At 34.3% G+C, this 18,736-nt stretch overlaps 1 protein-coding gene across 1 annotated transcript; it reads left to right on the top strand.

The window, feature by feature from the left end:
• Window positions 1-780: 780 nt before the first annotated feature.
• On the top strand, window positions 781-18,299 carry LOC114268674 (protein ACCELERATED CELL DEATH 6). The gene is made up of 4 exons (XM_082880980.1): window positions 781-1,420; window positions 16,587-16,897; window positions 18,008-18,208; window positions 18,294-18,299. Exons 1-4 carry the CDS (start codon window positions 781-783, stop codon window positions 18,297-18,299), a joined length of 1,158 nt encoding a protein of 385 aa, XP_082737106.1.
• The last annotated feature ends 437 nt before the right edge of the window (window positions 18,300-18,736 follow it).

Here is an 18,736-nt window from a genome sequence, read left to right as displayed (position 1 = left end):
ATTATAAGTACTCTAAATAAGATTTATAAATAAATCTCTCAAAAAAAATTAACACACAATATTTAAAATTTTATTTTAAATTAAGATATTACTTATTTTCATGCTTTATAAATATTGTATTACATGTTATGTAAGCTAATAGTTATGAAGTGAAGTGATGCTCTTCTTGTTGCTATATATATATATATATATTAGTTTAAAAGGACTCGTGTAAAGCAGCGTTATTATTATAATATGTTTAAGTTTTATATTTTAATAATTTTTAAAAAATTAAAATATTATTTTATGAAATTGAATAGAATAAATGATTAGATATATGATAGAATTATGTGATATGATATGTATTATTTTTTTGATTTGTTATAAATTTTAATTCTATTACCATATCATTTTAGATGAATTTATGAGTCGTTAACATTTCTTCTAAATTTATAAAAAAAGACAAAATTGAAAAGAAAAGACGAATCTCAAGCCGTTCTTATATATATATATATATATATATATATATAGATAGATATAGATATATATGATAGGCCGACAGTTAAATGTATTAACCACACAGAAACACTAACACAGAAGGAGGACAACAACCATACACAAACACACACAGAGGGAGAGAGGCGCAAGCCGTGCGTCTGAAATGGATGGAAAAAAACGTATCTGGCTGTATCTGACACACAGATGGAAATAGACAGCAGATCAGGTTTTATTACCACAGAGGAGAGAGAGAGAGAGAGAGAGAGAGAGAGTGGTGCAAGCCGCACGTCTGAAAGGGATACGATGGCGACAGAGTCTAATTCTATGGAAGCTGCAATATACAGGGCAGCTATGGCTGGAGACATGGATGGCCTGACAACAGCACTACAACAAGACCCCGAACTCAATCTTCTCAACCAACTCACCCCGCGAGACGACACGATTCTTCATATCGCCGCAAGCCTAGGCCATGACCATCTAGTGAAACCAATCCAAAGTCGCTGCCCAGACCTTTTCAAGAGCAAAAACTGCAACGATGATCATCCTCTACATCTTGCTGCAGCTGGTGGTCATCTGTCTATAGTCGAGTCTTTGATCACTAATGCTTTCCAGTTTGCGATTTCTTCGGGCCGAGCAAGTGAAGCAGGGCTGCAGGAGGTTTTAAATGTCATAAAAGGGCAAAATAAACAAGGGAATACTCCATTGCATCTTGCTGTAGCTGCTGGCCATCTACCTATAGCCAAGTCTTTGTTTATGCGGGCTGCATCACCTTCATGTTTTCCGAATCTGGAAAAAAAGTCACCCTTGTATATGGCCGCTGAAGCAGGGTATCTGGAGCTCTTTGAGCTTATGATGCAATACGTTGCTTCGAATGTTGACGCTCAAAATATGCTCAAGGATAGCGAACCACTCCTGCACGTTGCTATTACAACAAGGAACAAGGGTAATTCAATCTTTTACCACTATTTATTTCTTTATATACAACATGCTGTTTTGTATAACTCAATTTCGTCGATTCTAATTAATCCGAATGAGCCTTTCTCCGGTCCACACATAAGGGAGCAAGGATCCTCTAGAGTGATTTTTTCCTAAAGTTTCCTAGAGTACTACATTGTGTGGTTGAGATTTACTGGCAAGTCACATCAATTTTTCTGATGTGACTTATCAGTAAATCTCAACCACACAATGTAGCACTCTAGGAAACTTTAGGGAAATTTCACTCTAGAGGATCCTTGGTGCACATAAGGTACTCTTGGGCTTCGTGACTCATTACGGACTTCATTTCGATTGGTCCGCATAAAGTCCACAAAAGGTGTTGTTAGGTTTTCTATGGCTCACTATAAGACTTATTTTGACAATTTAAACTATTTATTTTGTTAAATTTTGTATGTACACAAAAAATCGCAAAATTATAAGACTTTATATTTATGATGGTTAATTATACTAATAATCCCTATAGTTTGGGACTTGTGTTATTTTGCTCACTAACTTTTTAATTGTGACACATTTGACCATGAATTTTGAATTTTGTTTCAAATAAGGACAATTGAAAATATCATTAGATTTTTCAAGAGTAAAATCGTCAATTTGATAAAATATAAACTAATTTGACAAAAATAAATGTCAAAAAAATATTTTTAATTTTTTAAAAATTATTTTTATCCACCAATGATAAAATTATGTAAAATTAATAAAAATTACATGATTAATTTTTTAAAATTAATTTTACATAATCATCATCCAAACACATAATAAAAATTAATTTAGTAAAAAAAAATAAATGTCTAAAAAATTTATCAATTTTACATAATTTTATTTTTTATAGGTAGAAATAAATTTTAAAAATTCAAAAATATTTGTTTGACATTTATTTTTGTCAAATTAGTTTATATTTTATCAAATTGACAATTTTACCCTTGAAAAATCTAATGATATCTTCAATTGTCCATATTTGGAACAAGATTCAAAATTCAGGGTCAAATGTGTCACAATTGAAAAGTCAGGGATCAAAGTGACACAAGCCCCAAATTATAGGGACTATTTGTGTAATTTGCCCTATTTATGACTCAAAATTATAAGACTCATTATAAGACTTATATTTACTATATAATTTTATTAGATATAACTTCAAAAAAAGAACAATAGTATAATTTTAAAAATTGACCATTCAAATTTTTGAAGAAAAATATAACAAAATTATTATTGGATCAATTTGTATTTTTGTTTAGAATAATCTACACATAAAATCTGACAAAATGAACGACTTAAATTACCGCTTCATAGTGGTTCCCATAAAGCCCAATAACGGAATAAGTTCCCCATATCTCATCTCCCCATACCTCTCCATATTCTTTTTGTAAGTTTCAATTTGGACCCGCATCAATAATCTGAACCGTCTATCTCGTAGGCTCCACAATAAAGGTCATTCATGAAAAAACTCAACTTTTTTAGAAAGTTGTAAATACAAAAATAAATTGCATTTTGTTTTATAAAATGAATGGTTAAATATAAATAAATTTGAACCATCTATTTTATAAAACAAAATGCAATTTGTTTATAGTTGTCTGATGAAGCTAATTTTTTGCATGTATGACTTTCATTGTAGGACCTACAAGATAGACGTTTCGAATTATCAGTACAGGTCCTAATTAAAATCTATAAAAGGAATATGAAAAGATATATAAAGATGAGATATGGAGGGAGTTTATCCCTCAAAAATGAACTAAAGACAAACTTGAGCCAATTAATTTATAGTACTATAATTTATTAAAAGTGAGGTTTTTCTTCTATACACAGTACTTAGAGATGTTGTTGAGGTCCATGACGGAGTAAAACTTTACAAGAATACTAAAATCTCAAACTTATCTACTCTGAATTAATTTGAAAACAAAAATTAATGGTTTAAATTCATTTCACTTGTGAACCCCACACTTTACCAATTTAATTTTCACTGCATATATCTATTCTGGGACCCTAATTCTGGGTTCCCAATTCTAGGTTCCCAAACTTTTCTAAAACTTTAATACAATGGTGATATCACGTCATTATTCACACGTTGTATCATCATCCAACAATAATATACCACATAAAAAAAATAAACCCCACCATGTAATTGTAACCACCTACTCAACTCATCCCACTGATTGACATATATACATATAGTAGGCCTAAATACACATACGTGGGAGGCAATAATTGATTTGACATGGTATAACTGTTTCATTGAATTTTTTCTCGTTCATCACGGGTTTCCTCCAATTTAAATCATTCATTTTTGTTGGGACAAAGCATCTTCAATGCTTACTCTTTATATATATATACTAAATTTGAGTAAAAATTTGTGTTAAAAGTTTCATCTGATACCAAGTGTTCCAACGCTAAATTTTATTTTTCATCAAATAACTAGTTGACCAGGAGGATGTTCAAGCGGTCGACCGACTTAAATAAATTTCTCTCCATTTTTGCAAGCACAAGGTTGTTCGAGAGAACAACCGGTCGGATGTCTGGTGTACTGTGATGCCCCCAACGGTTACCTGCCCCAATAATGGCTACCTTCTCAATTTCATAAAATGCTCAAGTCTCCCTCAATTTGATGGAAGCTTTTGGTTTCTCCTAATTTGATATGGGTTTGAGTTTATGATTAGAGTAGCAAAACTGTACTTATTTTTTCAAATTTAAATTTGATAGAAAAAGAAAAAGAAAAAGAGTAAGCGTTAGAAACGCTCTCATGCATGCTAAAATTATATTAATCTAATAATCATAACTAAATTATGAATGACAAAAATAATTTTTAAAGTATACCATTGGGGGAAGAAATGTGATGAAATGATGAGCTATGTTTATAAGATACACGCATAACTTAGCAAAATGAACTGTGATTGTTGGACTAAGACCCATGGTAGCTCACAAGTCCCAGCCACACCTCCAGTCAAGCCTATGTCAAATTAGAATTGCTGTATATCACGTATCACTGATTACCGTTTTACCGGATGAGGTCATTTGTACTTTATCCCTTATTATTTAGAAATAATTATTTTAGTTTTAGATTAAAATACAATACTAACACTATTAACAAAAAATATAAATGACATTAATACCCTTCATTTTTTTTCATTTGCCTTTATATTTCTCATTTTATCTCTTTTGTTATACAATTAATTTAATTTGATCATATAATTTTTCTAACTTTTTAACTTTATTTCTAATTTAATCTCATATTACATTATAATATATATATATATATAATATAATAAAATAAAATATATACATATATATATATATATCTAACTCCCTGAATATATGTATATTATATATATGTATATCTAACTCTTTGAATATACATACACACACACATATATATATATATATATATATATATATATATATATGAAGGAAAAAGATACGAGTAATCATATTATTTGAAACAAAAATAGTTTGGATCGGATGCTTGAATTATGGGTCTTATCTGGAAAATCCTTCGCCAATTAAGAAGCTACTAGAGTTTCTTAATGTATTATTCACACTCCAAATCCCTTGGTTCTACAATACATAAAAGGGAAGAACAAAGAGATAAATATTTTGTAGAGATTTTTTGAGTAAACTCCCACAACAATAATACGTATATATATATATATATATATTTTCTCTATATCAGATATATAGAGGTTCTCTGTTTGTAGAGGTGGAGTTGTAATCTCCTATAACACAAACACCTCTTTAGATAATTTTCTTAATTATCTTATATTATGAATCATGTGAATTATCAATAACCCATATGGACGCTCCATGGGTTATGCGTCGGATCAAATCCGACCCAATTTCCAACATCTCTTACTCGTCCACATCGTTGGTTATATTTCTAACCGTCATTTCTCAATCTCTCATTCAATCCACTCCTCATATGGAAAAATGGAGCGTGCGACCTAACGAGAATGTATAAAGGTAGGAGTGCTATATTAAGCCACTATAACCTAACAGAATACATCACTCGAAATATCTCGTCTACAACCCAGATTCATTGAATCACACCAGATCAAACATTTTAAAAACCCTTCGCGAGTCATAGTTCATAAACATGCTTGACATCAACAATGTATTTGTACTCATGATTATATTGTGATCTCAAATCCGACACAATCGCCTGGGCAATGGGCTACAATACAATGGTATGATTTTCAATAATCTTTCCTAGCCACTCATGTCAATTCACTCAAACTTGACCCATTTCCTAAACATGGTCCTTTGGATTGTATTCATCATGACCCTTAGATGCCATGCTAAAATAGTGACATCAAGTCATCACTTCATGACATAGTTCCAGGTTCAAGGGTGTAGAGCAGGGATTTATCTAGCCACTCCCTTAAGTGGTCAACGGTAGCATATACAGTATGATATGTATGTTATGGCGGAACTCCCACTAGATTGGGTCTATTACTCTCTAACGTCATACGAATCTTAGTGTAGTCGCTATACAAGCGCCTAACTTGAGTTTCTTAGCATATTTGCTTATCAAGCACCTATCTAAAACTTTATATTCAGCTATATTCAGGCTTCATGAAGCTGTGGATGACTTCACGTTCGACTTTTTAAAGTCTCATCTTAGCCAATGCTAAGGCGACATCTAATAATAAATCAATTTTGTTCACTTCTTAAGTCACAAAACATTTACCTCGCTCGCTCTCTAAGCGCCAAGATAATTAATATCTCATCCCACTCGCTCTACAAGTGCCAGGGTGATCGCTACTATGAAAAGGTCAATCTAAGCTTCGTAACATCATATACAATGTGTGCTAATAGTATCAATTATGCCATAAAACCACATGAATAAATAATCATGCCTAAGATACTCATAAAATATCTAACAATGTCAATGATGTAACCAAAGTATATCAAATCCTATGAAGCCCTAAACTCTTAACATGAATCTGGAAAGTATCTCTAACAGTGGATCAGCCACCATCTTGCTAGTGGAGATATGTTGTAGGACTACCTTCCCTCATATAATCACACCTTGAATAAAGTGAAAACGAATGTCGATGTGTTTTGTCCTACCAAGACACTTAGGATTCCTTAGAATATGCTAAAGCTGTCATACTATCAATATGGATCATAATGGCTTCATTTGCAAGAGTCATGATCCCAATGCGTTATAGAAATCTCCTCAACCAAATAGCCTCTAGAATTATTGCTGAACAAGCAACGTACTCTTACTCTATCATGGACAAAGATGGCGAAAAAAAATCCTCTTCACTTCTTGTCAACATAATAAGTCCTAAGTTACTCTAGTAACGACTGACCACTCCCACTACAAAACATATGTTTAGTCAAGTACATATCATAACGTATATCAAACTACGAACTGCGCTCGCATAAGGAACCTTTGCCATTTGTTTATTTTCCTCATCTATTTTTAAGGCAAGAGTCAATGCTCAGATTATGTCCCTTCTCAATCGGATTGTCAATGGGTTTGGAATAGTGCATCCGAAACTGTTCTCAGATTCTCTTAATGTAAGTTTCTTGAGATAAATAGAGAAGTCTCTTAGAGCGATCTCTCAAGATCTTAACTCTGGGCACATAATTTGTGTGACGCCCCCAAATTAATTAAATTAAAACATTTCTCATAACCTGATTAATCCGAAATCTTTCCAAGCCAAACAATAACATTAATCTCAAAAGTCCTCTTTTCCATTGAACTACATATCAAATATTACAATTTTCATATTCTTGTCTTAGTAATAATAACATTTACATAGTTCAAGAAAGTAGAGAATAAAAATAATAATTCCTTAATGGCGTACAAACATCAAGGCAAGGCCTTGTTACAATAAAATGGACACGCGGTCCCAAACACATACGCTCGAAGCTTCCACATAATACATCCAGGAGCCTTCGTGCCCCAACAAAACAAAGAAGTCCACCTCCTTCTCATAGGGGTGATTGCACAACATTAATTCATGAAATTGTTAGATAGGAATAAACTAGATGCCCAGTAGAATTTTTTTTAACAAAGTATCTAATTATTTGAAAATCCATATGGCATTATCTCAACCAAAACATTTTCTTGTTTAACTCATGTTAATGGTTTACGAAACAAACCTAAGTTATTATACTTTCCATGATAATTACATTTCAACACCAAGGGGTAAATACACCATGAAGTCCCTATAGAGAGTCCAATATATACATATACATAGGTTTATATCCAAAATATCCCCACATTTGCGGGCAATTAATACGACAGGAATGGGCAGCAAAAGTCATCCGTTTTTCCACTTTTACCGACTACAATACTGCAGGACCAGTGGACACCCAAAAACATTTTCCCACATTCATTTGGCGATATGCACAGACAGGGCAATTGGGGACCTTGACTCCCCGCCTGGTACCACATACAACACAACTCAAATCAAACCCGACTCATTACCCGGACTCCCATGTTATTCACCACCGCCTTAAACAACCTTTCCAAGACTTCCAAAAATTTCAAGAATTTATACATCCATGAGAAGAATGGTAAATGTCACCATTCAAATAATTGAATTATTATGTAGGCACAATCTTTGTATTTCCAACAAAAATCTCAAAAGCTTTTAATTTCACGAGTCTCTAATCAAAATACATCTCAATCTCATAGTATAATCATAAATTTAAAGAATTGAAAGTTAATTCCATTTGAGCATATCATTGTTCAATTTCGAGAATTAGGGTTTTTTTTATGAAATTTGGGGCTTTTGCCCTTCCATAATGTAAAATGCTATTTTTCAACTAAGGTTTTCATAATCCACAAACATTAATATAAGTTTTGAGAAAATATAGGAGAAATTTCACTTTGAAATGAAAACCCAATTTTTGTAAACTCAAACATCGATCATAAAACCAATGTCACAATAATACCAAATAAACATCCTCAAAGTAAAGAGATACAAAGTTAAAAGTAATCCTACCTCCAAGATGAGAGTAGAGATGCTAGATCAAGAGGATTCTTTCGAAAATCCAAAATCCAATCAGTTAAAAATGTTGATATTCATTTGTTCTTCATCTTTTATGCAAGATCCATGGTGGATTGTTAGTGAAAAATGGATGAAATCAAGGTTTTGAGGTCTAGGGTTTTGGGTATGAAGGAGATAGAGAGAAGAGAGGAAGAAAAAATGAAAAATTAGGGCCAAAAACTCACTTTAAAGTGCCCGATATTAGACAGACCGCTCGAGCAGTTAAAGCTTGGCTCGAGCAGTGAAAAGAAGCTCCCAGAATCTCTGAAATTTGCGCAAGCTACTCGAGCAATCAAAAGTTTGCTCGAGCGGACTTGCTTCCAGCACAAGTACCCAAATTTCAAACAGGCATAACTCCCTTGTCCGAACTCTGTTTTACATCGTTCTTGTGTCCAAATCAAAGCCCCAAAAACAAGTTGTCCAATTGTTCTAGACTTTTATCCAAATTCAAAGTGTGGAAAGATAAAGGGGCAAAAGAGTGAAGGCTACTCAGGGGATAATTATCCGAATCAATGTTTTTGGTTCAATTTTACTTTACTATTATGATACCACCTCAATCAATTTTCCAAAATGAACCAAAGAGGCTCCAAGTACAATAATAAGAGTGTCAAGAGAAATCCCACTAGTTTAAGAAGTACAAAGTGTTATAATTTGCCTCTTCCATGTCCTTCATTTAAAAAATAGAGGACTACCACTTCTGAGTGGTGACAATTATATCCATGTTATTTCCAACTAACAATATGTCATCAACATACAATGATACAATGGTCTTCCTCCATCATCTCAAACCCAGTTGAAATGATGATTTTTTGGAATCCAAAATACTATTATCTGGACGATCGCTTTAGGTCATAAATGGAATGTTTGAGATGGCATGCTTTGCGCTTTTGTCCATTGATCTCAAAGCTTACTAGTTGATCCCTATAGATCTCCTTGTCCAGTTCTCCATTGAGAAATGTAGTCATAACATCCATTTAGAAAAGTTCCAAGTCCGAATGTGCGACAATAGCTAGAATTAGGTGAATGAGGGCAAATCTCATAACTGGGGAGAATGTTTGTATCCTCTCTTTGGGTATAGCCCTTCACCGTGAGACGGACTTTTGACTCATCAGCCTTGTGCTTAACTTTTAAGACCCACTTGCGCCCAGGTAGAAAATCAACCAACTCCTAAATTTGGTTTTGAGCCATAGAACTCATTTCATCCTTCATAACAACTATCCACTCACTAGTATTCAGCGAAACTAAGGCTTTGTTTGGTGGAGCTCTGGAACGTTTCCAGAGCTTGATTTGAGCGTAATGTTTGTTTAGGATTTTCAAAAATTAATTTCACACTTACTTTTGAAAACGCGATCGAAGGCAGGAGAATTTATGCTAACTGGTCGTCCGGCCGGTTGACCAGAATAGTGCAAATTTCTTTCTTCTTCTTCTTCTTCCTTTTTGTGTGTGTGTGTGTGTGTGTGTGTATGGCAATTGACACATGTTAATTTTTATAATTTTGAGTTGTGTTTTTGGTTATGAGTTGTAAGTTTTTGTATCAAATATCATATGTCACATCAAAAATTCCTCACTCAATTCAAAACTCTTTTCAAAACTAATTCACCAAACAAATTTTCCGCACTCAAATCATAATTCCAAAACTCACAAACTCAAAATACAACTCTATTCTCAAATCACATTTAGAAAACTCTACCAAATGCAACCCAATGCTTCCTCATTGGAAGTAGGCTCATTAAGATCCAACAAAGCACACATGAAAGATTTCTTCTCAATATCATAAGATGACGAGGAATGATTCCACGTTTACCTCTACGTAGTTGGGATCCTTATTGAGTCATTTTCTAGTGAAACACTCCCAGTAGAAGGTAGATCGCTCCTGCTATCTCTAGCTATTTTAGGATGAGTCTCTAATTCTCAACCCTTGCCAAAAGATGGTGTGACTTCCTTGGACTCCTGCAACTCAAATAGTACAAGACCTTTCTTTACTTCATCAATACTAGAAAATTCACTCTCAATGAAATTGACATCTCGCGACTCACTTTCAATCATTCCACTACAAGGATGTTCACTATACTTTACATAACCCTTTGAGCATTCCGAGTATCTAACAAACACTTGTTTATTTGCGCTGAGGCCTAACTTCCCATGCTTATAAGAAGTACTATCAACAAAACCCGTACAACTCCAAGGCTGCAAATGCTCCAAATCAGGTTTTGTGCCTTTTCATAATTCATATGGAGTTATTGGAATTGACTTTGAAGACACATGGTTAAGGATGTAGGCAGCAGTCATAAGCGCATACCCCCAAAAAGACATAGGGAGGTTGACTTGTGCCATTATCGATCTAACCATTTCCAGCAAAGTGTGATTATGTCTCTTTGCTATACAATTTTGTTGCGAAGTGTCTGGAATCATTAACTGCTTATGTATCCCCTTTTCCTCACACAGTTTCTATAACTGATATGATAAATATTCATGCCCTCGATCTGTTTGAAGGATGCTCAATTTCCTGTCTGTCTGATTCTTAACTAGTGCAATAAAGCGTTGAGCCAATCCAATGCCTCAAAGCGATGTGTGAGATCAAATAGACATAATTAAACCGTGAATAGTCATCAACAAATATAAGGAAATAAGAAGCGCCATGGCATGTATTTACATTTATAGGTCTGCAAATGTTAGGGTGGACTAACTCTAGAAGACATAAAGTCCTAGGTGCCTTTCCAGAAGGCTTCCTATAGGCATTTCTTGCAAAACAAGGCTCACATATAGGAAGACTTACATTAGCAAGATGCCCCAACAGGCCTTCTTTGCTTAGTCTAGTCATTTTGTCTTTTCCTATGTGACCAAGACTAGTATGCCAATAAACCGTATTTTCATGTATCATTATCACAAGACATATAAAAATATGAGGAAAAATCCAAATCTAGCATAAATAAACCATTGGAAAGAAAACTTTGTCCATACAAGCCCTTATTCAAATAGGAATCCAACTAACTAGTACTAAAAACAAATCCTAGCAAAGTAATAATTGATAAAAGATTATAGTAGACACAAAGTGCATAAAGCACATCATGGAGAAGTAAAGTGCACCCCAGACGCATCTTGAGTTGGTAAGAACCAACTCTAAGGACATCTTCTTGAGTTATATTACCCAAAGTAACGTATTACTTGCCCACAAGTATTTTTTTTGTAATCCACAAACTCAACTCTTTCGTTGACTTTGTGGTAGGTTGCTTATGAGTTCTACAATCCAACAATGGAGAGAATTAGCAACACATACATGTGAATAAACACAAGTATTTAAAGAGTTAAGTGAAAGGTCTACATTCTTTGCATCAAGGCATTCTCAAGCAAAATGACCTTGCTTCCCATAGTTATAGCACTTGACTTTGGTCTTGTTTTTATTTCTAATGCACTTGCCTCAATGGCGCTTCCCCACATTATCTCTCTTAGGACCAAGGTTACCAGCTACACCATCATGTTTTCCTTGTCTGTTGTGCTTAGGCCTAAATGCCTAATGCTACCCTGCTTGGGCGACAATGACAATGCTATGGTATGACCCCAGGCACTTCGCTTCAAGCCTAAATTGCTCAAATTTCAAAATAAGAGCATGCAGCTCGATTGCAGGTGTGGTCTGATATGTAATATTTAGTTGATTCCACATGTCATGAGCAATGGGGTTTGTCTCAAACTCCCATATGAGATCATTGTGCATGCTACTAAGCATAGTATAGCGCTTGTATTGATCTTCCTTGCCCCAATTCTGATGGGTCTCCATGTCATGACAATGTTGGGCAGCGGTTCTTTCTTCAAATTGGATCTTAAGAGTAGTCAATTTTTCTATGACTTTTTGTTCGTTAAGCGAATATTAGATTTCATCTTTGATGAGGTCAGTAACAACATCCTTAGAGGCCATTTCACTACATTGATTGCACAGGGTTCTACATTAGCACACTTTTAAAAATTTTATTCCCAAGAACACAATTGGCATACAATATTTCCACTTACTAGAGAGATAGAAAATTTCGCTAAGCTCATAAACATCTCCCTCCATGTGAGCTAAAATATGACACCCAATTAATTTTGAATAAAATTATGTAAGAGGAAAAATCATCTCTTAAATCCACAACATTACACCTTGCATAATATATATGAGTCCAAAAATGCGCTATACAATTTTGCACGTGGGCTCCACTTGAAGCCCTATTGGTAATATGGTGTAACATGTTAAGGCAACCTATGTATTGGTGACAATGAAACACTTCCCCTTACATGGTTATGGAAAAATATATCCAAAATAAATAAATAATTACCACACAAAAGAATCATAATATATTGATTCTAACAAAAAATAATAATAATAGCTTGGGGAAGCTACTTCACTAATATATTTGTGGGGTCTATCTTTAATAATACAAAAATAAATAAATAAACATGTGCATAAAAATTACCAACATTACCTCAATTCATCAAAACATACATCAATAATAAATAAATGACCGAATAATAGAGGTCAAAGTACAATTCCTACTAAGGAAAAGAGTATAGTCATGAAAAATTAGGACTCAAAAAACACATATTAGTTCTCAACTAATATATATTAAAAAATCAATAAGTTAATTTCACAATTTAATAGAACAAAAATAAATGTTAAAACAACCAAAAAGGAATTAACAAATTATGCATGATAATTGATAAAACAGAAAAAGAATTTTTAGAATTTTTTAAATCTTTCTGCAATTTTTAGAATTATATTTCTAATTTTTTTGTAATTTTCAAAATTAAAAAATATAAACAAATGAGAATATATGAAGATAATTCAAAAATAAATAATTTGAGGACTCATAGCCAAATAGAAAAATAAAACATGTAGTGAGGATCCCCACGCGCAACGAGTGTAATACACGCGCCTCGGGACACGTGCCATGCGCCTTCACGTGCTTTGGCTATTGGTCTACACGTGTGGAACGTGTAGGTGCATCCACATGCGCCACGTGGCAACCTTCACTCGCGCACTTTTGCAGGCTGATTATGTCAGCTACACGTAGGCCATGTTTGGTACAGCCTAATTTCAGCTTATTTCAGCTTTCAGCTTAATTTAAGCTATTTTGATGTGTTTGGTTTAGCTTATAGCTTATAGCTTATAGCTTATAGTTTTGTGGAAGTCAGAAAACAGCTTATTCTTTGAGTGGGGCAGGAGATGCTTTAAGAATAAGCTGGAAATCAGCTTAAGCTGAAAGTTATAAGCTATAAGCTGTTTAGGCATAAGTTATAAGCACTTTCCCACAGCTCTACCAAACGGGGCCGTAGTGCGCTAATGTCATCGCGCCGATGTCATGCCTTGTGCTGAGGCGCACTGCACCGGTCCCAGCCGCGTTGAGTCAACTTCCAAGTTCTGCCGACGTCATGATGACATCAGCCTTCGACTTTCAAAATCTCCGTTTTTCTCAAAATTTATCAGAAATAGCGGTTTTGGCCCAAAAATCTTTGAAAAGCCATAATGTTTTAATTTAACTCCAATTAAAACCCATTTTATATGGATGAAAAGCTCACAAAGAGTACTTTCAAAATATGTAACTTTCAGGCACCAAAAAAAAAAAAAAAATTATACTAATTTTTGAGATAAAAATATATGCTCTAATGGAGTTTTAGCAAAATTAGAGTTTTCAAAATCAATAATGCTTGAGACCACTAAAAGTGGTGCTCTAAAAGCACCACTAGTGATGTGGCAGTGGACGGGACCTACTGCTTGTGTCTTGTGTTTTTTTTTTTTTTTTGGTTAAAGTGCTTGCCAACTCATTAGTGGTGCTTTAGAGCACCACTTTTAGTGGGATGTATCATTACCCTTTCAAAATATTTTTTAACATGCCATGGTATTCAACAATGTTTAAGCATATAATATTAAATTAAACATGAATAAATCTAATCTATGGCATGCAAATCATGAGGCGAAAACAAGAAATCATGTCTTTGATACCAATGAAGGAAAAAGATGTAGGTAATCATATTACCTGAAGTGGAAACAGTTTGGATCGGATGTTTGAATTATGAGCCTCGTCTAGAAAACCCTTTGTCAATTAAGAAGCTACTAGAGTTTCTTAATGTATTATCCACACTCCAAATCGTTAGGCTCTATAATAGTGACCTAAGAGGGAAGAACATAGAGAAATATTTTGTAGAGATTTTTCAGGTAAACTCCCACAACAACAATACGTCTATTATTTTCTCTATATCAGATATATAGAGATTCTCTGCTGATAGAGGTGGAGTTGTAGTCCCCCACAATAACTCAAACACCTCTTTAGATAATTCTCTTAATTATAAATCATGTGAATTATCAATAACCCTTGTGGACGCTCCATGGGTTATGAATCGGGTCCAATCCAACCTAATTTCCAACGGTATACATATAGCCAAAAATCTTATGCAGTTGATTACCTTTTAAGAAAGAACAAAACTCATCAACAAATAGAGGAAACAAAAATATAAAATAAAATAAAAAGAGGAGCATAATGTTTTATTTCTCCTAATAAACTTCATCGGTTTATGAATCAGCATTCAAGAAATTAGGATGAGAACATGTGGCCCTTGGGATACGAAGAATAAAATAGTAACCACTAGCTTCGGCTGGTAGGGATCCCCATTCATTCCAGCCCCTCCCTGTCACACGAGAGGATTTGGAAACCTCGTGTTTATTTGTGTGTGATGCAATGATATGCAGATACTATATATGATTGGCCCCTGCAAATTTTTTGACCACAACAAAAACATAATCCTTTCCACATAAAATAGAATTGAGCCTCGTGCAAGCATAACTCAAGACATATAAAAGCGTGGCCCAGTAAGTAGTAGTTGCTAGTAGTTTTAATGGATTTTATTAATGTGTGTTTTAAAGCACATATTAAAAAGTTTTGTAATATTGTATATTTTGAATGAAAGTGTAATAAAAAAAAATGTATAATTTATCTCTTTTAACATATGTCTTAAAGGTATACATTAACAATGCCTACTTTTATTAAACTAAAAAAAAATTAACTCTAACAAGTTTGAATTTTATAATTTTTTAAAATTTGACTACTTGGAGGTATATATTTTAGTTTTATTTCAACCATTGTAAAAAGCTTGTTGGCCAGTTGAATTTGTTTTTATAGCGCAATGAAATAATCAAATTATTTTAACCAATCTAATGGGATTTGTTTTCAAAATTTTAATGCTTCACTTGCCCATTATCTTAATAAATTTACACACTCTCTACTTCCTCTTCACCTTTGAAATGATCGAGGGATCGAGAAAGAGACCCACTCCTCTGCCATTTCCTTCATCCTCACATTTGATTAGTTCGCTTGTTGCTCCATCTTCACCACAGACATCGTCGCCGTCCACCACTCCATCACTATTGAGTTTGCTTCAGATATGCTTCAAATCTTTTTTCTATTATTATTTGATGGTTTTTGCGACAATCGAAGCGGAGACAGAGGGAGATAGAGAGGGAAAAGGAGAGGGAAGGGGAACAATTGGTTTCAAAATAAGATGGTGAGTTGAGAAACCCCCAACCCAAATGAGAAAGTGGGAGTTTTTTAGGTAAATAAAGATTTTCTAGAGAAAATCTAGAAATGGATCACTGATCTTTTTGGGTTTGGTGATTGAAGATGAAGAGAACGGTAGAAATGACTTTTAATATTTTAATTTTATCTTAATTTAAAAAGAAAAATAGGCCCACTCTCAAATATGGTGAGTGTATTACAAATAGCTTGGACGGAAAAAGTAATAGTTACACTTTACTCCCAAACCACAAGAAGGGTAAGTGGTTATTTCTAAATGATAGGGGGTAAAGTACAACTAGTCTAAACCATAGGGATAAGGCGGATTTTGCCCAAAACTAAAAAAATAGTGATAATGATGATATATAACATAGCTGTTGATTTATGATTGCTTGTCACTCCAGTAAAGTGAACTATTCTATGTTATTTTAAATATTATTCAACAATTAACCATAATGCCATTGATTTGGTTCAACTTGAAACTGACTCCTCCTCCTCCTAGCGATGTTGCCATATTTTATTTTATTTTTATTTCCTAATGAATCGGGGTCTTAATCTTTGTTTTTTAAAAAAAAAATTGCAGTTGTTCTTGAGACAGCATTGAAGTATGTTTCATCTCTTCTGGATGCACCTGACACAAAAGGGAAGAAACCTCTCTCATATGCAGCATCCATAGGTTATGTTGATGGGGTTTGCTACATCCTGGACACATTTGTTGATTGCACATACCAAAGAGACGATGATGGGTCTTATCCCATTCATGAGGCGTCGAGCCAAGGCCATATTGACGTTGTTAAGGAGTTTCTACGATGTTTTCCAGATTCAAGAGAGTTGCGAAATGAACGAGGACAAAATATTCTTCACGTTGCTGCTGAGAGTGGGAAAGCCAACATTGTTAGTTATATGCTTAAAGACCCTGAGCTTGAGATGCTTATCAATTGTTAGGTTTTTATTCTTGGCAACCCCGTTTGACAAAACTCCTTTCAGATGTATTTATTTTCGCACTTTTATTTCAGTGAGGCTATGAGTTTATTAGATGCGAATCCAAACCCGAATCGAACCATGCAGGGAAGTTTGTGATGTTAATGCTTTCAAGATTGCCACTTCGCTGATTATTACGGGGGTCGAGCTGCCCGGTCAGCTCGCGGCCGAAGCAAAATGCAAAATTGCATTCAAAATTGCATGTCCGTCGTTGCTCGCTCGAGCCAAGGAGTTCTCGCTCGAGCTAGGGCTCGCTCGAGCCAAGGAATGCACGCTCGAGCCAAGGATTGCGTCCATACAAAAACCTGAAAGAGTGTATTCCTCGCTCGAGCCAAGGATCCGTCGCTCGAGCCAAGGCACTAGTAGAAATCATGAAAAATACACTGCTCGCTCGAGCCAGAAAAGCTTCGCTCGAGCGAACCTCAGAATCCGGATTTCTCAAGGAGTTTGTTTTCTTCCAAATCTTGGATTACTTTTGGTTCTCTATAAATACTTGGTTTTCTCCCAAAACTAAGTGATTGATTGAAGTCCTCCAGATCTTCTTTTTGGTTCTTAAGGTTTATATCTGGGGATATTTTGTTTGTTTTCTTTGATGTTTTTATTGAGTCTTCAACTCATGATTTAAAGAGAGTACATCAAAGGTTTGTTTGTTATACACAAAAGAGAGAGTTATTCTTCAGTTGTGGATTCTGAAGAATTAGAGCCTGAAGCTTTGGTGGAATCCGGAGTGGCTCATCAGAAAGACAATTCCGTGGTGAAGATGGGGTTGGAAGAGGCACATAAAGGTTGGTTCAATTAGGCGTTGTGGATTCGCTAGGTAATTGAGAGTATACCTGTGTAATTCCTTTAATTCTTCTTAGTGGATTGTCTTGTGACTGTTGCCCGTGGTTTTTTGATCACAGTTGGAGGTGTCCAATTGTGGTTTTTTCCACGTTAAATCGTTGTGTCTCTTTGTCTTGATTGTTTGATTGGGATTGTTATATTTTGCTTAAAATTGATACATAATCACAAATCAACATCTAGGGGATTTCTAGATTTTTCATCAATGACACAGACGAAGATGGAAACACCCCATTGCTTTTGGCCACAAAGAACGCTCATGCTGAGATAGTGAGCATTTTGACATGGGACAAGAGAGTTAGGTCAGAGATAGTGAATTGCGATGGCTTTACCGCTTTAGAAGTTGCTCTCGATTACGTGGGGTACCATCCTTCAATTCACCAGGTATTATTATTATTATAATTAATGATTCCTCTATACAATTTTTTTCATCTCAATTATATAGATTTGAACTGTAAAAATTGTGTAGATGTAGTGGTGCTATATTATTATTATTATCAAAAAATAAAAGTAGGGAAAAATTAAATATGGAACCAAAAAAAATATCATCATGAGAAATTGGCTAATTTAACTTGGTTCGGCCAATATAGCCTATGTCCACCGATCTTTCCTGTTTGTTTATTATATTATTTATGTGATTAAGGGTTATTTTGGGTATGACTTAAAGCAACTCCAATCATACTCTTCATTTTTCACTAGCTAAAATATAAAAAAAGTATATTATTTATTTTACCTAATTCCTTTTTTATTTGTGCACTCCAATGTTACTTTTTATTTACCTATCTATAGACAAACTATTTAAAGACCTTCAAAAACTCTTCAAATGTAGTTAGCCTTGAAATTTTTTTGTTAATATAGTTATTGTAATAGTTAGTTCATTGGAGTGACTAAAATATACTGATGCTAGCTATA

This window comes from Camellia sinensis, chromosome 7 (genome assembly GCF_055761805.1).
Source record: "Camellia sinensis isolate YWXY chromosome 7, ASM5576180v1, whole genome shotgun sequence".
In the NCBI taxonomy this organism is placed as follows: domain Eukaryota; kingdom Viridiplantae; phylum Streptophyta; class Magnoliopsida; order Ericales; family Theaceae; genus Camellia; species Camellia sinensis.
Note: the sequence above shows the minus strand (reverse complement) of the source record. Positions and strands in the feature narration are given on the sequence as shown.

Excerpts from the sequence above, each read along its gene's own strand:
- LOC114268674 (XM_082880980.1), top strand. The coding sequence starts at position 781 with ATGGCGACAGAGTCTAATTCTATGGAAGCTGCAATATACAGGGCAGCT. Across the intron at positions 1,421-16,586 it reads TATTACAACAAGGAACAAGG|TTGTTCTTGAGACAGCATTG; the intron begins GTAATTCAATCT and ends AAAAAATTGCAG. Across the intron at positions 16,898-18,007 it reads AGAGTGGGAAAGCCAACATT|GGGATTTCTAGATTTTTCAT; the intron begins GTTAGTTATATG and ends ATCAACATCTAG.